Genomic DNA, 20,018 nt, shown 5'->3' with positions numbered 1-20,018 from the left:
TTAATGAAAAAATTTCAGTCTTCATCAGACACCCCACCCCCTAATGCTAGTCTTAGATAATTTCCCAGATTCTATATAGCATCACACTGTCTTTTCTGTAGGTAATTGTGTCAGAGCTGACAGCCCTTGCTCAAGATACATACAGAATCTTAACCTGTACATTCTTATATTTCTTTGTCTAGATATAAACAACATCAGCCTACTGACGCAGCTGTGAAAAATCTGAAGAAGTTACTCACATACTGTGAAGATATCTACTTATATTACAAGCTGGCATACGAACACAAACTTTATGACATTGTGAATATGCTTCTAAAGGACCCTCAGACAGGTTGCTGTCTAAAGGACATGTTAGCAGGTTAGATGGATTCCGATGACATGAGCATGGTTACACAGGTGCCTGTTTTCTTGTACTAAAATGAGGTATTGACAGATGTTTGTGATCACAGAATGCATTGGGGAGCTTTGTTGTCCAAGTTATAAAAGCCCAGGACCTATCATACCAGTCCTTTGTGAATGGAGGGTAAAGAATGAGAGTTTCCACAAGGAAATTCCTATTTTTAAAAGTGATTGTTCCTCTGTACCATTTTATGTAGATACTGGTATTAAGATCAAAAGTTCCATCTTCCTTGGGATGGCTTTTACTTTAGGACATGATACAATCTTGATTAAAGAATACCTGTGCCTGCAGATTCCAGTTTCAAAGGAATTTAATATTATTTACACAGTTAAGGAACAGATGATACATTTCCATTAGTTAGAAACTGATCTCTATAATAAAATAGATTTTAAATTCAGTGCATGTCATTATTAACTGCTAAGGAAATCTTAGCCCTTGTCTGCCTTTAAAACAATCTTTATTGGCTGTAATTATTGCTGTGTAGTCACTGCTTTCTGTTAATTCCTCAAACCATTTGGATGGTCCTGTCTTCCACTTAGTGGTCTACAGAGCTTTGATTGAGGCTCCCCTTCGTGTATAAGATAAATTAAAAACATTTTTTGTTCTGTCCCGACTTTTGAGTCTGTGACAGTTTCAAAAAACACTAACCACAAATTTGGTTAAGTTGCTTAAAATATATATATAATAAAAATCACTCAATCTATGCTCACAGCCATAACCTGAGTTAAAAGCTCAATTACTCCAAATAAATAGTTCTTCTAGGTACCTTAATTAGGCCTTAGTATGTAAACCACTAAATAATTTCCCCCAAATAAATAAGATGAGGAAGGCAGCCCTGTACCTTTGTTGCTCTAGGGTAACACTATTAAGGGCCTGAAAAATCACTTTTGTTTTAAAGCTATCATCTACTCATCATTTATTTTAAGCTTTGTTAAGTATATAGAGAACTCTAGTCCCAAGAGCTGTGCTCTATATTCTCCAAAAATATCTCTTGGGAGATAACACAAAATTTAAGTCCTCACAATAGTGATTTTATTAAATTAGTTGCTTTATAAAACATTGCAGATGTCATAATTGTTAACATAACAATTTACCAAACTGTAGTTAACTGGTGCAGCTTGCTGAGCATGTTTTATAAAGGAAAGGAAATGCCAAAACCCTGTTTAAAGTTGTTCCATTGCAGCGCAGGAGAACAAAGATTTGTTTCTCAGACACTTCAATCAGGCAAATAAAACAGGTAGGGTTTCCCTCCCCCATCTGAAGCACTTCATCAGTAGAATAGTCTGATAAACTAGACAGTCTGCATTCAAGAGATTCCACAACTTGTAATGCAATAACGGAGAGGTTTACCTTCTTCAGCTTCAAAGTTGGAGGGTTTTGGTCATTTAATTTTTAAGTATCAAACTAGTGCTTTTCAGCTGCTGTATCTTCACTCTGACATAAGCAATCTTCTTCACAATGTATGTTTAATATCCTCACGCTCAATTTTAAGACAAAGCAATTTTAATACTAGGTGCACACCACATGCCCTCGCTGCAAACTGCTTTTCTTGACAAGTTATGAAGTAGTTCAAGGAGGTATGGTTAAGGCTGTATTACTGAACGGTGCTGGTCAATACTACACAATTTTTTGTCATGTTGCAACCTTTGTTTCCAATTTAGTGACTGCTGCTATAGAATCAGATAGCAACAATGACAACATTATTAGGTTTATGTGTTTTTTAAAACTATGATTTAGTAGCAACTGAGTTTCCCAATTTTAACCCCTTGGCAGCAAGATCCAAGTTCCCTCATTTGCACATTAGCACCTAAGTGTCAAGGGGTTAAATAACCAGCACAAAAGATACTGCACTTCTGATTGTAGCATTTGGCAGAACTGAAAGGAAAGGAAGTTGTGCTACATGTTGAAGGGATTGTGGGCAACAGAAAGAAGACACCAGAGAAGATAAAATGTCACATGAAATCTTCATAGTCTTGTACATATCCTCCATCATAACCACCATAATCTGCCAGATCGTCTTTCATGGTGGCCTTTAATCCCCCTCCAGGAACCACACCTTTCTTCTTCTTTTTGGCTTTGCTTTGCTGAAGATAAAAGAGAGTTAATTCATGAGATTTTATCTACCATATGTATCTTATCTGGTATAGCAACCCTCAGACACCAAAGCCTCTGGTCCCAGAAAAACTTCAGTTCTCTAAGGGAGATTCCTAGACTTAACCCAGGGCAATTTTTATTATTGATTCAGAAACCAAGACTGTGAACATGTCTGTTTTTAAAAAAAACGAACAGTAAGTCACCCACACTCTTGTTCTATTTCAACTTAAATGGTATTGGTGAACTGCTTGACCTTTAAGTTTCCCAAGCTTGTTGAGAATATTATGTCTGTACCACCATCCATCCTAATATAACACACACTGCCCCGCACAGCTTGCTCTTACCTTTTCTTGCTTCTGTTTCTCACTACAAAGCACAGTCAATGAATTGGTAATCTTTTTCAAGTCATCAATTTCCACTATAAAAAAAAAAAAGCCACTAATTTTTAATCATTTTGGGGAATAAGTAAAGGCAAAATATACATTCTTCCCCGTGTGTTATGAGAAATCTAATTTGTCTATCATTAACTTCAGCAACTTTAAAAAGGCTATGATTCTCTTGTTTGATATAGCAAAGACTCATTGAGTCTATGGCCAGGCTTACAAATCAGAACTATTAAAAATAAAATGGCAAACTCAGCAACAAAAAATTTATCTTTATAAAGACCTGTTATCACCAAGACACCAATGCTCAACCAAAGAGAAACTTGTCTTTATAGCTCAGTGTTTCCTACCACTCTTCCTTAATCACAAACATACAGGTAACCATGCCTTCCCATAACACATCCTTGATGCTCAGTAAGGTGCAGCTGAATGAACATGGAATGACAATTATTAAACCTACAGCCCGGCCGGGCGTGGCTCAGCAGTTGAGCATCGACCTAGGATCCAGGAGATCAGGGTTCTATTTCCCAGTCAGGGCACATGCCCAGGTTGCGGGCTAGGCAGCCGATCAATGACTCTCATCATTGATATTTCTCTCTCTCTCCCCCCCTTCCTTTCCTCTCTCTGAAATCAATAAAGATATATTTTTTAAAAAAACCTACAGATGACAACTCCCTACCCCTGGGGTCTCCATTTTCTAGTACAGGGACTAGAATGAAAATAGTAGATAGCTCAGAAATCTATCTCCTACCAGGAGACAAGCCTGTTTCGTGAACAACAATATATCCTTCCATCTTTATAAAAATGTTAAGCTGAAAAGAGACACCAGTTTTTAGCTACCAAAAAAGTACCTACTTTGGTTAGGGAACACCTTCAAAAACAGGAAAAACAGTATGTGCAGAAAAGACCAATTACGGGTGTATCACTGATCAAGTAACCCCCAGCTTAATAATTTCTCAAAACCCAATTTAAAATCCATTATACAGAATTCCTTTCTCTCAATCTTAAAAACAGTAAATACTAGCAAAACCAGTCCCTTACACATTAGTGCTGTAACACCCCTGGTTGTCACTCCCACACACCCAGCCCCTGAAATGTGTGACTCCTCCCAGGGCATGGCACCACACCCATGGACCTAGAGAATAGGTGCCAGTTCTGGTGAGCAACTTGCATCTGGTCACAGGCTTCCTCATTTGTAAAATGAACAGACACTTGCTGTGGTCTCAGCTCTAAAATCTTGTATGCTCAGAGAGCATTTTCCCCAAAAGACACTTCGTAGCCCCTTTCAAGATATAATTAGACAAAAAGAATAAGCTAATGCTTTATTAGCTGCTGTGGCGAAAAATTTCAGATGTTTCCCTGGGAAGCCACTGTAAAAACATTAAGAAGGTAGTCTCAAAAGAACCAAACCACTCAAACTAATTGTGTATTTGCAGAACATTCTCACTGCAACTGCTAAAAAGAAAATTCTAAATCTATTATAGCATCCCCACCCACACCCCCACAAAAAGTCAACCTCCATCTTAAAATCCACCCACAGGGGGGCTAGAGATTAGAATTACTTACATGAAATACACACATCTCGAACTAAGGCTTCCAAAAAACTGGCATAATATAGTGACTTTTCATATTGTGTAATTTTATCTTTTAGTAACTTTCCAAACTCTGTGAAGTCATCTCTTGAAGATGGGTTCATAGCATCTATTCCAAAAACTGTATTAGTAACACCTGTAACAGAAAGGGAGCACTGAAAATATCAAAGATTTTTTAAAGTTTATAAACCAATTAGATACCTGAATAACCCTGTTACTTCCTTCTAAAGCAGAGATTCTTAACCTGGGCCCACTGGAGCCTTGAACAGAATTCAGGGGTCTGTGAATTTGGATGAGAAAAACAATTACAGTTTTATGTTTACTAACCTCTAGTTTCCTTCCATTTTGATTACAAGCAACAGATCACACTATCAAAACCTGACTGCTACCAATAGAGAGCAGATACTTTTGTATCACATTACAGACCTCTTGAAACACTGTTCAGTCATCATTACTTTAAAATTATATTCCTTATTAGACCTGCCCTGGATCTTATTTAATGCATTAATAAAGCAGCATATAATTAGTGTATCAAAAGTTACTTAATATTTTGATAGCTATTTCAATATAAAAGTTCTCTTATAAGTAAAATCCTGCATGTTTTATTTTATGCACTTAAAAACATCAGATAAAAACAGGGCCCATAGGCTTCTACAGCTGCCAAAGGAGTCCCTGGCACAAAAGGATGCTCTTAAAACCATCTGTCCAAGAACAGCCCATAGTAAAGTGGGGAGAGAAGGAAAAAAGCAAATAAAAAGATGGTTCCTGTGAAAGTGTTCAGCTAACCCTGAAAGCTAAACAGGAGCAATCCATGTGTTAATTCCTCATAGAAAAATCAGTATGTCCTAAAAGGATTTTAGGCACGCTTTTGTATCCTCAATAGTCAAGTGAATTAGTTGTTAACAATGTGACTGATTCAGTATTTTAATATGAGAGAAACAACAATGAAATCCTATTAACCAATGACTATATGCATGTTTTTGCCTTTTAATCTGTAATTGGTGTCCCATACTAGGATTTATGGGTATAGCATAAACTCTTCTCTTTAATAAACACATAAGTGGCTTTTCCCATCCTTGAAGACACAGGATAATGGCTGAGTGCCCTTATCTATAATGAGATGAGTGCAGTTGAGACATTGCAAGCACACCCTGTAGACAGGAAAATCAACAGCAACTCTTGAGATTCTTAGTGGCCCAGTGAAAGATAAGGTCATACCTCCCATGGAAGAGAAATGATTACTATAGCCATCCTATGTCTGTTTTAAAGAGGGGTGGGGGAAAAACTAGGTCCTTCTTAGCTCCAGATTTCAATTCCAAGTTAATTGTTTCAACATGATCTTCTAATCTGCAAAGTACTCAACAGCTGACAAGAAACTTGGTTAAACAAAGTGAGAGCTTTTAATTTCTCTGGCCATGTTCTTTACTTTTACTCTCTGTGCCATGTAACTCTCAGCCTGGAACACCCTGAACTTATCTATTTACATGGCCCTGAACAGGTCTTTTATCTCATGCACTAACACAGCTGCAGGTATGGCACATAGAATGGAAGCAGTCTAGAGATAGGGCATGGTGAGGGCCAAGAAGGGTTGCAGAAAGAAATTATCCTGAACACAAGAACGCACAGCCAAAGCTGAATGCCACTCTCTCTCCTGGGACCAGCATGCAATACTGTCTAAGTCTTATCCAGACTTAAGGCAACAGGACAGCCCTACAGGCAGTTCTGTATTTAGATTTAAAAGCTACAGACCTCATATTTCATCCAAATTTCATCCAGCTGATGAATACATTTTAAAAAGTGGTAGACTTTATTTGGGTCCAATGACTTTTTTCCCTTAATCTTTTATTTCATACTCAAAACAAGTATCTCACTCTCCATAATTAATGAAATCTTAAATATAAAGAGAGTAAAAACCGCTTTCTAATATCTAAATTAGCCAGTATCATGTTTTTTTCAAAAAACGGTGTTTTCGCCATGGCCCATTATGCTCAGTGGTTAGAGTTGGCCCTCAGACCGAAGGGTCACAAGTTTGATTCCGGCCAAGGGCACATACCTCAGTTGCAGGTTCGATTCTTGGCCCCAGTCGGGGCTCATGTGGGAGTCAACCAGTTGATGTTTCTCTTCCTTCCTTCCCCTCCCCCACTTCTCTCTCTTTCCCTCCCTCCCTCCCTTCCACTCTCTCTGAAAAACCAATGGAAAAAATATCCTCAGATGAGGATTTAAAAAAAAAGGTGTTTTCTAAACTTTCATAACTTGTAAGACTTTCACAGTAATTACTTTGAACCTCAATACTGCATTGCAATCACACCCCCACTTACCAAAAGTTTCTTTTGCTAATTCAAGGTCTGCTTCTTCCTGTAATTTCTTTAGCCGCAGTTTATCTGCTAATTGTTCTTCTGGTGTTAGCACTTTAGTTTCTTCAGGTTCTTCTAACTAAAATGATATAGAAGTGAAATTTTACAAGGGTTGGAATCATGATAGGGGGACCAGTAAGTACACCTCTTTTGCATGAACTTTTTTATAAGCACACGTAATTATAAATAATAGCAAACATTTATAAAGTGAGGCACAGAGAGGTTAAGCAACTTGCCCATGGTAACAGAAGGTTAACACAGCTAGCTGATAATGGAACAGAGCTGAGATTTGAACCCAAGAAGACTGCATTTATTTCTACAGCCTTTTTTAAAAATAAAAAATTGAGATTGCAGAGAAGGTGAAAATGGCACTCTCACTTTGTGCCACTAGCACTGTACACTGAAACAACCTTTCTAGGGCAACTTGGTAATACTTAAAATATTGTTATATACTTTAATTAAATAATTCCACTTCTGGGTATTTATCTTAAGAAACCAAAGACGCACACATTTTAAACACAAAGATGTTCAATGGAGTATTAAATATAAATTTAGAAACAACCTGAATGTTCCACAGAATGGTGAAAGTATGGCATATCGCTATTTTTTCCCAAAGAATCAGAAAAATATTTTCCCCTTTTTATTATATTACTTTGTACCATTAAGACGATAACATATGCCCAGCTGGGCAAAACTGAATATATCTTAACTCAATACCTGGCCTAAGATAAACTGGGTACAGTCAAACTAAGGTTTATGTTAGAGACTAATATCAAGATACACTGCAATACAAAATAAGTATAATTCTAACTTCAATGACCAAGAAAGATCCAGTCAACAGAACTTTTGACTTCTGAACATATATCATGTTTAAAAAATAAAGTTAAGCCCTAACTGGGTGGCTCAGTTGGTTGGACTGTCGTCCTGTACACCAAAAGGCTGTGGGTTCAATTCCTGTTGGGGGCTCGTATTGGAGGCAACTGGTCAATGTTTCTCCCTCTCACTGATGCTCCCCTCTTCCCTCCCTCTAAAAATCAGTAAAAACATATCCTTGGGTGAGGATTAAAAAGAAGTTATATAAAAACCTTAAAATTGAAAACAAACAGAAACAAAAGGGGCGTGGACAACAAGGCTACCATAATACTAAGTACTACAAGAATCTAGATTTAGCCTCTAAATACAATTTCTCACTAAAAGAAGCCTCAGAGGAGTAGCTGATTCCAGGCTTGAGAGCATTTATCAGGTAAGCCTTGCACTTCTTATTGTACCAGAAAACAAGGAAGCTTTCAAAGACTAATAGGGTCCTGTCAAAATGACAGGAACTACTCAAAGGGATTCCTACTGGCCAAGCTGGGACAATTTGAGCATCAAAAAAACTATCTTAGTAAAACACAATGAATTTATAAATTTACTCAAAATAAAATAAGCCCCACAAAATCCCTCATTTTTCACCACTTGAAGTTATTATACCTCTCCTTACTCTGAAAATTGGTAATTAAAAAGAATTAAGCTTTTACTCTGCCTTTCTAGTACAACCATACCCAAAGTAACCAGGTAGCAAAAGAAGAAAAAAAAGCCAGCCAATAAAAAAAAGGAAGAGAGGTCACAGAATGAGAAAATCACCATTCAGCAATATCTAATCAAATAATTAGATTATTTATTTATCACTGATCATCATCAGTGATACAAAACTATCAGGTGAGAAGCTAACATGAAACTCGATTACTTGCCAGAGAAGAAATGTGTAATTTTATGAGAAGGATCAGGCTGTCTCAGCCTTAACCCAGCGATCAATTTTAGCCTCACTAATAACAGGATAGACAGTACATAACTACTGATGTGACGTGATATGATGCAATATGAAGTACATAGCATTACCTCTAAAGTATTCCATTTTGGGAAAATTGTAAAATGCATAATGCTTGTTATTTGATTTTATTTTAGCAAAAAATAATAGATGAAGCAAATATGGCAAAATATTAACTGTGCTGTGTATGATTATTCATTATGCTTTCTTTACTTTTATGCTTGAAATTTTTAATGAAAAGTCAAGGGAAAAAAACTCTATGATTTGATATAGAAAGACCTACACGATATATTAAATAAAGCGAGGTGAAAACTATAAAAAAAGAAGAAATAATATACATTTGTATTCAAATACATAAAGACACCTTGGAGACATAAGGAACCAGTATTTACTTGTGGGATACAGGGAGAGCAATAGGATAAATAAGTGAAGGATTAGGAGTGCTTCTTAATATTGTTTTGATTTTTGAATCATGTAAATGTGTTTTCTATTTAAAAAATAGTAATAAATTAATACCAGATTCCTGATCTTGCTCCAAATAGTCAACAACAAAAACACACAGTACATGGCAGAGAAACGGACACTTTTTGTATGACTGTGGTCATTGCACAATCATGACTGTTTCTAAATGTCTGTGAAAACTTAAAGGGCATTCTAATACATAGAGCTTCTGGGTTTGGTATTTGCAAAAACCACAAATTCAGTTTTGGGATTCAGTTAATTTGATGGGTGTCCATTTAAAACCTTTACAAAGCCCCTCAAATTGCTAGGTAATATTTGTTTTCTGTTAAAACACTGTACCACTACTAATGTGAGAGTTCTGTATTTTAGAAAATCAATAGTACTTACCCTCTTTTTAATTTCTTCTTGTCTTTTCTTTTGTTGCCGTTCTTTCTCTTTTATCTTCTCTGTTATTTTTTTCTTTTCTGAAATTTTTACTTCTGAAAGTAAAGAAATTTTAAAATCAATTATCTTTAATATTTTCCAGTTTATGGATGAGACAGACATGATACTCGTGTACTTCAAGAGACCAAATCTCTCCCAGCTCCAAAGTCATATGGTGATTTCCTAGCAAATAAGAACGGGAAAGTTCTGGGACTCTTCCTTTTTCCTCTCTAACCTCACCCCTAAGATCCAGACATCTGCCTTCATGTTTCTCCACAGTCCTTTAGGCAGGACTTAGAGCATTCAACTACGATACCACACCCTTTACTCTCTCCTAACACTAACACTGAAACAGAAATAATAGCAGACATCTGATTATGTTTTGAGAGGAGAAAAGAGATGCAGGGAGAAGAGAATAAAGTGGGAATGGAAGGATGTTTGATTTCTAAATACCAAAATTTTCAATTTTGTGAGCTTTTTGTCATTTGTCTTAACATAAGCACCAGTTGCTCACCAAGACACAAAACCAAAAATGTAGAAACCCCAGCGGCTCACCTGGTTTGACTTCTGCTTCCTCTTTTTTCTCCTCCTCCTCATCATCCCAATTATCCTAAAGGAAACAACCTCCATTAGCAAGTCTGCCATGTTTACTTTTCCATGTGAACTTTACTCTCAACTTGTCTAACTCCATAGAAACATACTTGGTGCTATTTTTTTGGCACTGCATTAAATTTATAAATTAATGTTGGAGAACTGACATCTTACGTTGATCTGCTCTCGTCAAGAAAAAGGGCTATCTTTCCATTTGTTCAAGCTGACCTCTGTATCTTTCAAGGAATGTTTTAAAGTTTATCTCTTAGAGGTTTTGCATATTTCTCTTTAGGTTTATTCCCAAGTATTCCATCTTCCATATTGTTATTACAAATAGGATTGCATTTTTTCCCTTTTATGTCCTCTAACTGGTTATTTGTATATAGAAGAGCTATTAATTTTTGGTTTTTTATTTTAGAGAGAGGAAAGGAGAAAGAGAAAGGAACACTGATTTTGTTGTTCTGCTTGTTTATACATTCATTGGCTGCTTTTTTGTATGTGCCTTGACTGGAGAGAGAAGCCACAATCTTGGCATATCGGGACGACACTCTAACCAACTGAGCTACCTGGCTAGGGTAGTTTTTGTTTTTTTATTTTAATTGAATTTATTGGGGTGACACTGGTTAACTGTATGTTAATTTTATATCCTACCTTACTGATTTCATTTATCACTTAAGTTAGTTTTATCATTGATTCTCTAGGGTTTTCAAAGTATATCATCTGCAAACAAAATAGCTTTACTTGGTTTTTTTAATCCTCACCTGAGGATATTTTTAACATTGATTTTCAGAGAGAGTGGAAGGGAGAGAGAGACACATCAACGGGTTGCCTCCCACACGTACCCGACCAGGGCCCAGGATTGAACTTGCAACTGAAACTGCAACTAACATGACCTTGACTGGGAATCAAACAATGACAATGCTCTACCCACTGAGCCAGACCAGCCAAGGCTAGCTTTACTTCTTACTTCTTCTCTACCAATTCTTATGCCTCCACAATTGATTTAGTTTTATCTAATTGCACTGGCTAAACCTCTAGAGTACAATGTGAACAGAGGCAGAGATAATGGGCATCACTGCCTCGTCGTTCTCCTAAGGGAAATGCCTCTAGTATTTCCCATAAAGTGCTATGCATCCCACCACACTCATGGAGAAAACTTTATCAATCTTTTATTGTCTCTTGATTTTCTTACAGCAAAGAATTTTTTTCTAGAACATGTACGATTTTAGTTTTTTATTTAGATATCTGATCCATTTGGAGTTTCTTTTGTATGGTGTGAAGTATGGATCTATTTTATCTTTTTCCAAATGGTTACCTAATTGTCACAGCATCATTTAGTAAAAAGTCTCTCTTTACCCCATCATTTACCAGATACTATGTTTTCATAGGTACCTGGTCTATTTCTACTTTTTATACTATCCCATTACCCCATTGCCCCTTCATACACCAGTACCATAGTGCTTTTATTAATTACATAGGCTTTGTAATATGCTTTTATGTAAGCTAAGGCTAGTCTCCTCTTGTAGGTTTTTTAGTGTTTTCCTGGCCATTCCTGCATGTTTGTTGTTCCATATTAACTTTTATATCAATTTGTCTAATTCCATAAAAAGCTTCTCTGTTAACAATTAAAACACAGCCCTGGCGAGGCAGCTCAGTTAGTTAGAGCATCATCCCAATATGCCAAGGCTGCAGGTTCAATCCCAGCTCAGGGCACATACAAAAATCAACCAATGAATACATAAATAAGTGGAACAACAAATCGGTGTTTCTCTCTCTCCCTCTCTCCCCCTTCTTCTCTCTCTCTAAAATCGATAAATAAAAATAAACAAAACACAGGACAACCAATCAAAATTAACAGCTTCTCTTAAATTCCTAGTTGCTTTAAAATAAAAAAATTAAGTACTTTATACTTCTTAATTTCCCAAATGTAAAAACATCCAACATTCCAACCACTGGCTCAGTTATTTCAAGCAATATTCCATACGACATACCCTGGTTACTGAATTAAATCTTCATAATATAGGGCAAGGTTGGGCAAAAGTAAGTTTACAGTTCGTATGGAAAATAATACAATAATTAATAAACAACACAAGAACAAACTCTTTTACATACTCAGTATTTAAGAGGAGTCAAGAACTGATAAACAGCTTCATGGAACACACTCCCTAATTTGGGTGAGGCACTTTAAGGTGGATCTATACTCTTTTTTTCCTATGCCTAACATAGTCATTGAGCTAAAAATAAACCAATTACCAAACAATTTACTAAAGGCTCCACAAAATTCAGAAGGTTTAAGTTTAATAAGGATAGACACAAGCCTGTGTTTAAACAGGGCTTTAATGTATAGGTAGCCTAGGCATTGTCTAAGCAACCACCAGGCAGACTATGACATGCCATTTGAAGCTGAGCCATAGGATGGCAGATGCAGAGCAGGCAGCCCTGACGCTACTGGAAGACGCAGAGGCTGACTAATGTGCTTAACTATGACACCAAGCTTCTGGTTTCATAACAAGACAGATCATAAATCTGAATCAGTCTAGGTATATAAACTACCTAAGCCTTGACTCTTTTATTTTTTTTAAAGATTTTTTTATTGATTTTTAGACAGAGAGGAAGGGAGAGAGAGAGAAACACTGATATGAGAGCAAAACACCAACAGCCAGCAATCTGGGCATGTGCCCTGACCAAGAATTGGACCAGCAACCTTTCAATGCACATGGGATGATGCCCAACCAACTGAGCCACACCAGCCAGGGCAAGCCTTGATTCTTAGTAAAAATCTGTAAGTCCACTGAAGAAACAAAAAGTCCTAATTAAGGCTGCCAATGAGGTCTGCAAGCACAGTAGAAAGAACTCGTATACAAGTAAAAATATTTTTATAATCACCTTACCTTGGCAATTTAACCCAGAGTTCAGAGTTCACAGAATGAAAGCAAACCAAGAGCAGACTGCTGGTTGCCAGAGGGGAGGGGAACTGGGGGACTGGGTGAAAGAGGTGAAGGGATTAAGAAGTACAAATTGGTATTTACAAAACAGTCACAGGGATGTAAAGTACAGCACAGGGAATATAGTCAATAACATTGTGATAACTATGTATGGTGCCAGGGGGGTAACTGGAAATATTGGGGGGAACACTTTGTAAAATATATGATTGTCTAACCACTATGCTGTACACCTGAAACCAATACAAAATAATATTAAAAGTAAACTGCAACTGAAAAAGAAAAAATAAATAAAACATAAAGCTGTGTTATTGGCTAAAAAAAAGAAAGAAAAGCAAACCAACTAGTCATTGTTAGGACATCTGAGATACTAGAGTTAGAAACTAGACAGCAAATGTTTGCATTACTGTTCTGTTTTACTTAAGTCCTTTCTGTGAGCGGTATGCTGCTTAGGCAGTGCTTCAGATAGGAGGGCCGTTCGCTTATTTCCAGGGGAGTGCATATTCACAATTCTACTAGTGATGATGACAATGATGATGACAGTAACAATAATAATAACAGATAGCATTTACTGAATGCTTACTTTGCACCAGGTACTACTGTGCAAAGGGCTTTATATGTATGTAACACAGTAACCCTCACAAAAGTCCTATAAGTGAGATGGTGTTATCCCCATTTTACAAAGACACTAAGACTCAGAGATAACTACCCCACAATCCTAGTGAAAATATGAAGGAACCTATTCTGAATGGGCCAAAGCTCCTTTAAAGTGTCATGGTAAAAACATGAATTCTAACCTGAGTCCTGAAGTATAAAACAACTATCTGGGAACTAAGTCCCTCCCCACCAAAATTTGTTCTTTCCGTTAGTTCTGAATGAGCTCCCCTGGAATTGCAAGGAATCTCTTCAAAGAGAAGGGTTATGGTTCCTACTAAGATATGCCCAGATACATAACTGTATCAGTTACCCATCTCAAACTGCCTGTGATAATTTTATAGTAATTTTAAGAAACTAGTCTAGCACCTCAGGTACTGGCTAAGACGGGAGAGGTATGGCTGAAAATGAGCAGTTCCCCATTCCAGTAACTACAAAATAAACAGATGCAACAAAGCATTTTTCTTCAATGCTGATGTTCCTCAATTCCCTTTCCCAGTAAAACATCACCCCCACCCCTACTGCTCCCTCAGTATCTCATGCACTCTAATTCTATGTCTCTGTCCCTGGTTTCCCCAAAGCAAAAACCTTACCCCACTCAAGTTAAGCTGTCTCATCAGCCAGACATAAGACTACTTAGAATTCCACAAAAGAGTGGGTTTTAGTAGCAAAAGCAGTGGTTCCTAACAATTCCTGGAACCAACCATGACATGTATTTCTCTGTTCATGAAAGGACCATTGAAAGGCAAGTGTTTCCTGTCACCCTCACCCCAGAATGCTAGAAACAAGTCACCCTGTAGTCACTACCACACAGGGGACAAATCCTTAAAAAAGAGAGCATAGTGATGCCAGCAAAAAAAACACTGGTTATATTTCCAAACAGATATAATCCCAAAAGCAAAAGGCCAGGTAGCTAACCCCAGGAACTTAAAAAAGTTTTTGTTTCCTTAGTTATAACATATGCAGGTTCCCTAAAAATAAATATAAGGTAGAATTGTATAACTCTGTCCAATTTTCTGTAAACACTGGGACTTTGTAAATGCTGACAATAAATTCAGATAAAATACAAAAAAGATTCCTAGAGAAACACCTAAAAAATTAACACTTAAAATAGGGAGTAAATCTGTAATTTAGTAAGCCTTAAATGGTTATTTGCTTCAAGAGACTACCTATCAATATCCAATTAAATTCTTTACCTAATTATTTTAGGTAGCCAATAAATCTTACAACTATTACATACAATTTACCTCCTAAAATGGCTAGCTTCCTTACAACAGAAGCTGTTTATATACTATGACTTGCTTATCTATATTCTTCTACAGATACACACCCAACATCATTTGAGCCATTTCTCTGAAAGATATGGCTGCTTTTCAAGTTTAAAAACTTTCCCAACTGAACTACGAATTGAAAACAAAACAAAAATTTTAAACCCTGCTTTCTTCTTTTTACTTCTAACAATGCGGCCAATAGTTGTTTGGTCTGTCATTTTTATAATGTACAACTACAGAATGTCACATGCAATAAGAGAACGCATTTAGGGCTGAAAATGCTTTCCAACTTAAGTAAGATATATTTATAGATCGTCAAATAGAAGTAGCTTCGAGAGCAGTAAAATTTCTTCTGCCCCATAGCTATAGCCCACTAACTTATACTCCTTCCCCCTTTTAAGTAGTTTGGTTTAGATAAAGCATAATCTCTTGCAAGAAAATAACCTTTTACTGGCTAGTGTTTTCTAAGCTGTACTGACCTGCTCTGAGAGGCCTCAGAACTCTGTAATGGCACCTGGCAAGGCTGGACTTCCCAGCAAAGTTCAGGTTTTTTGTTGTTGTTGTTTTTTAAATGTATCTTTATTGATTTCAGAGAGAGGAAAGGAGAGAGAGAGAGAGAGAGAGACAGACAGACAGACAGAAACATCAATGATGAGAGAGTCATTGGGGATCGAGCCCACAACCCGGGCATGTGCCCTGACCGGGAATCAAACCCCGATTGCCTGGATCCTAGGTCCACGCTCAGCCACTGAGCCACGCCCGGCCAGGCAAAGTTCAGTTTTTAAAAGAAGTTCAAACGTTCCTCCTTCATCTCAGAACTATACTGGTCTATGGAAACCAGGTCATTCATTTAATTCAATTTCATTAAGTTTTTAACATCCTATTATGTATGGCTCAGCACTCAACTGAATTCCACCTCAGTGCCTGTCTAATATTCGGAACTGTTATCAATCAATGCTACTTTAAATTCCCGGCCAAGCAAGATCATGATCAAAACACCGAGCTCTGAACAAGTGGCTTATTTATTTTGAGTGTTCCAGAATTACAATAACATTAGATAAGTATTTTTCAATAACAAACATGCTTCCCAACTAAAAACTTACATTTATAAAAACTGTCAGGGTATTGCCCTGGATGGTGTGGCTCAGCTGACTGAGCATCTTCCCATGCACCGAAAGGTCACTGGTTAGATACCCAGTCAGGGCACATGTGGGGGTTGTAAGGTCAATCCCTAGTAGGGGGCATGCAGGAGGCAGTCGATCTGTTTCTCTCCTTGTCCCTTCCTCTCTCTAAAATCAATAAAAACATATTCTTTGGGGGAAAAAACTGTCAGGGTATTGAAATGATATAATTGTGATTTTCTTCAAAATTTTCTGGTTGGGGGAGGAGAGCAGTAAGTGGAGATAAAGAAGAAAGAATATTGGTGATGGGTTTATTAAACTTTTCTTTCTCCTTCTGTATATGTTTGGAATTTTTCATAAGAAGTTACACACACACTTTAAGATACCCATTTCCTGGCAAAATTTGCCCACCTTCTGAGTATTTCCCAATAATCTCCCATTTCTCTGAAATATAGACCCCCTTCTTCAGAAGTGCTATTTCCAATGCTTAACCCACAAAGGTTCCCAACAGATGGTTCAATGGGTAGGATGATGCAGGCAGTTTCCAACTCTAGGATCTTAGAGAAATTCTGTAAACGTTATAGAAGCAAATGCCTGAGACGCTGAACACAACAAGGAGCAGTTTTCTCAAAACAAACTCTACATCCTTTGAATAAATCTAGCTTCTTGAAACGCTGGAAGACTACTAAAATGCAGTAAAAGTTGTATTGTCCCTGCTTGCAGTGGGTAGGTACTCACTGCCTTCTTGTCAACACAGCCTACACATCATTCCAGCAATGGGGAAGGAGTCCAGTGATATATACCAAATGAACAATTCCTCCCACTGCCTCTACATAACATCAGTATAGTAAGAAAAGTAAAATAAAGCCACTGTAATAGGAAAGTATGCTCCCTAGCATATTAAGGACTATGATGACTCGATCTCATGGAAACTAAGCCTTGTTTGCATCTCCTTAGGAAAGAATTAAGTACTAAAACATTAGAATTCAGAAATTTGGTATTACTACCATCCAAGGAGACAAAATTCAACTCTAGATGGGTAACCTTTGAGCAAGCAAAAACTTGCTTGATAAACATGGTCATTCCATTCAAAACACAAAATTCACAGTAAACAGCCACTGTGGAAAGAAGTTACTCCTTCTGAGCTTAGGAAATAAAAATAAAGTGGGACAAAATAAACCCCAATCCTAGATCTAAACAGCCTAAGCATACTTTCCATTAGACAGAAAAAGACTATATCTTTAAGTAAGAAAAAATTAACACTTACTGAGTTGCCTACCATGTACCAGGCAACTCTGCTTAATGCCTCCCCTACTACCTCATAGAAAATGTCAAAGCAACAATATCAACTCAGGTCAATCTGATTCCAGAGTCCAGGAATCAAACTATTCTATGGATATCATATCATGAAAAATCTTGAAGAAACTCAACAGAAATAAACCAACACTTAAACTCAGAAATAAAACAGACAAGCTCAGCTTTCTTCTCCCAGATAAACTTCAAAGTTTGTGCAAAAGAAATAAGCTATTTGTATAAAAGAAATTCTGCACCAAAAGAGTGACTGGATGAGATTACTTTTATGATCCTTTACAACTTGTAAATCTCTAAAACTGATTCCAAGTGATCAGAATTGTATTTATCAGGACAGATACCATTTAGATCCAATAATCTCAGGCAGTCTACTTCATATCATCAGTCCAGACTACTTCATTCAGGCCTCATTTTCTGGTACTTTTGTCCAGATTTCTCAAATCTTTTCTTCACATTTGATAATTTCCAACTTTCACTAACAGATGTTGTAACTGCTGCACCCAGGTATGCATAGAAAAATTAAAAGGACAAATCTGAACTAAAGGCTCAAAACAGAAAATCCTCTACAGTGTAGGGAAGTAACATATCTCTCAATGAAGAGGTCAACACAATCCATTCCCATGTCTATACAACATATAAACGAAGCATCTAAGTATCTTCACAACAATACTAATTAACCCCAATGTGTGCAAAGCTCCCATCATTTCTGGACCTCAGGTTGTTTGATAAATTGAACATTCACCTCATTAGACTCAGGAGAAATGGGTAAAATCCAAACAAAAGCAGTATTAATATTAAGTTAATAGTGATTATCTATATTATCTAGCTTAAAATTTTTCAACCCAAGCAGAAGGACATGCAGAGTTGAGTATATGCTAAAGAGTAGGAGTCAGGAGTAAAACACGGACTAAATGAATCAAAATCATGAAATAGCATTTTCCAATTCATACAAAACTTTATCTGCACAAATATTAAAAAATTTTGAGAACTTTATTCATAAGTCTTAACATGCTGGATTTGAGACTTTTGAAGTTACTTAAAAAAAAAAAAAAACCATAGTCATAATGTCATCTGAAGCCATATGATGAGCCCCCAGGGGTTTTCAAAACGGAACGATGAAGGTAGATCTGGATCAGATCTACAAGATGTATGAAAAAATTAAGCACCGGCCCCCTCTCTACTCCAACCACCAAATCTTAGCTATCTCGTGTTTAGATTAATGTCACTCTGTCACCTCTACATTTTTCAGGTCACTGTGTGGACTATTCAAGTTTCTGACCAATAATTGTTAGCTATTTCAGTACTCAGTTAATCCTTTTACCATACGACGTGGGAAAGGAGACTAAAAGTTATTTCGCTTTACTGTTTCTATTTCTCTTGTGTGGAAAAAAAAGGTTAAAATTAAGGCACAGTATTTCACTTACCTAATGGTACCAACTCTACAACTGGGCCTTCGGGGATATAAATGAATTACTGGCTCTGGGGAGACAAGAGCTCGGAAAGGCAGGTGCGTTGCAATGTTTTCCATATGGGATAAGCCATGGGGCTCAATCCCCAACTTGCCAGTCTCATCTCGGCGAGAGGCTCCAGATTACGAAGTTTGCACGTGGGCCGGCCCCACCGCTGCTGTCACCTCCCGGCGCCAGTTGGCGGGTGGGATCCAGGCCGGGGCGCGGACCGACAAAGGGCTGGGGCCAGGGCCGCCGCCGCCCTCGACAAGGAAGCCCGAAAGGCCACGCTGCCCGTCTCCGGCCCACACAGTCGGCGAGCGGAGGGGAAGAGGGCACCGCGGGGCCCTGAGCTCGCGCCTGGACTCAGGGCTCGCAGGCCCGGGCGGCACCCCTGGGCCCAGAGCCACCCGCTCGCCCGTCGGTGGGCAACCTCGCCCGCGACGGCGCCAGCTCTCTGAGGCGCTGCCCGGAGCCCCGGCCCGCACCCACCTTGACGTCCTCGTCCTCATCCTCGCCTTCCCAGCGGTCCCCTCCGGCGGTGCCGCCGCCCCCCACCTTCCGCACCGGGTCTTCCACGGAGAACGTGTCCGCGTCTGCGGAAGAGAGCGAGCCGCGTTAGTGCCTGCCTCGGCGAGGGGCCAGCGCCGGCCCGGGCCTTGCCCCCGGAACTTCTCCTCACCCCAGGAGTCGGAGTCCCCCGCCGCTGCCGCCGCCGCCGCCGCCATGTCGAGCCGGGTGTGAGCGTGTGTGCGGGCTGAGCCAGCGAGGAGTTAGCGCGGCGGAGGTGAGTCACTGGATTTGCTCTCGTTCGCCCGCGCAGGGCAGGCTGGGACCGTGGCTGACTGGACGCCGGAGCCTAGGCCCCGCCCCCTCTGACGGCAGCGATAGGCGCGCGGGCGAGAAGGGGGCGTGGGACGTGGCCGGCGGACCGGCGGATGCGCGGGGGGCGTGGTGGAGCGTTCAGTACCCCGCCACCTGGGGCCGGGAGAGGAAGCGGCCGGAGATCGGCCACGCCGGCCTGGGGCCGGGGGAGGAAACGTGAGTGCAGGGAAGTTAGCTGGGGTGTCTCCTGCCTGGCCCTCGCTCGTCCTCCCCGCCCCTTCCCTGACTATCCCACCCCCGCCCCGACCGATCAGTCACTTTGATCGCCGCCGCTGGCTGG

General features: G+C 38.9%; 2 protein-coding genes across 3 annotated transcripts in view; one reads left to right on the top strand and one right to left on the bottom strand.

The window, feature by feature from the left end:
• Positions 1 to 1,044, top strand: part of SPG11 (SPG11 vesicle trafficking associated, spatacsin) — an 82,445-nt gene extending 81,401 nt beyond the window's left edge. Inside the window, exon 39 of one of the 2 annotated variants that reach the window (XR_014000213.1) lies at positions 183 to 796. Coding sequence is in view for 1 of the 2 variants with exons in the window: in XM_081157171.1 (XP_081013297.1) it covers positions 183 to 363 (181 nt within the window). In the remaining variant the exon portion in view is untranslated. Of the gene's footprint in view, positions 1 to 182 lie in introns of both variants that reach the window. The other variant, XM_081157171.1, reaches the window with a different exon arrangement.
• EIF3J (eukaryotic translation initiation factor 3 subunit J) lies at positions 693 to 19,679 on the bottom strand. The gene is made up of 8 exons (XM_081157197.1): positions 19,536 to 19,679; positions 19,346 to 19,449; positions 10,071 to 10,125; positions 9,480 to 9,571; positions 6,788 to 6,902; positions 4,444 to 4,605; positions 2,839 to 2,912; positions 693 to 2,484 (listed from the first exon to the last, which is right to left on the bottom strand). The coding sequence occupies exons 1-8, from the start codon at positions 19,579 to 19,581 to the stop codon at positions 2,353 to 2,355; spliced, it is 780 nt and encodes a 259-aa protein (XP_081013323.1). The 5' UTR covers positions 19,582 to 19,679; the 3' UTR covers positions 693 to 2,352.
• Between the last annotated feature and the right edge of the window lie 339 nt (positions 19,680 to 20,018).

This window comes from Miniopterus schreibersii (assembly GCF_964146895.1).
Source record: "Miniopterus schreibersii genome assembly, chromosome: 1".
NCBI lineage: Eukaryota > Metazoa > Chordata > Mammalia > Chiroptera > Miniopteridae > Miniopterus > Miniopterus schreibersii.
Note: the sequence above shows the minus strand (reverse complement) of the source record. Positions and strands in the feature narration are given on the sequence as shown.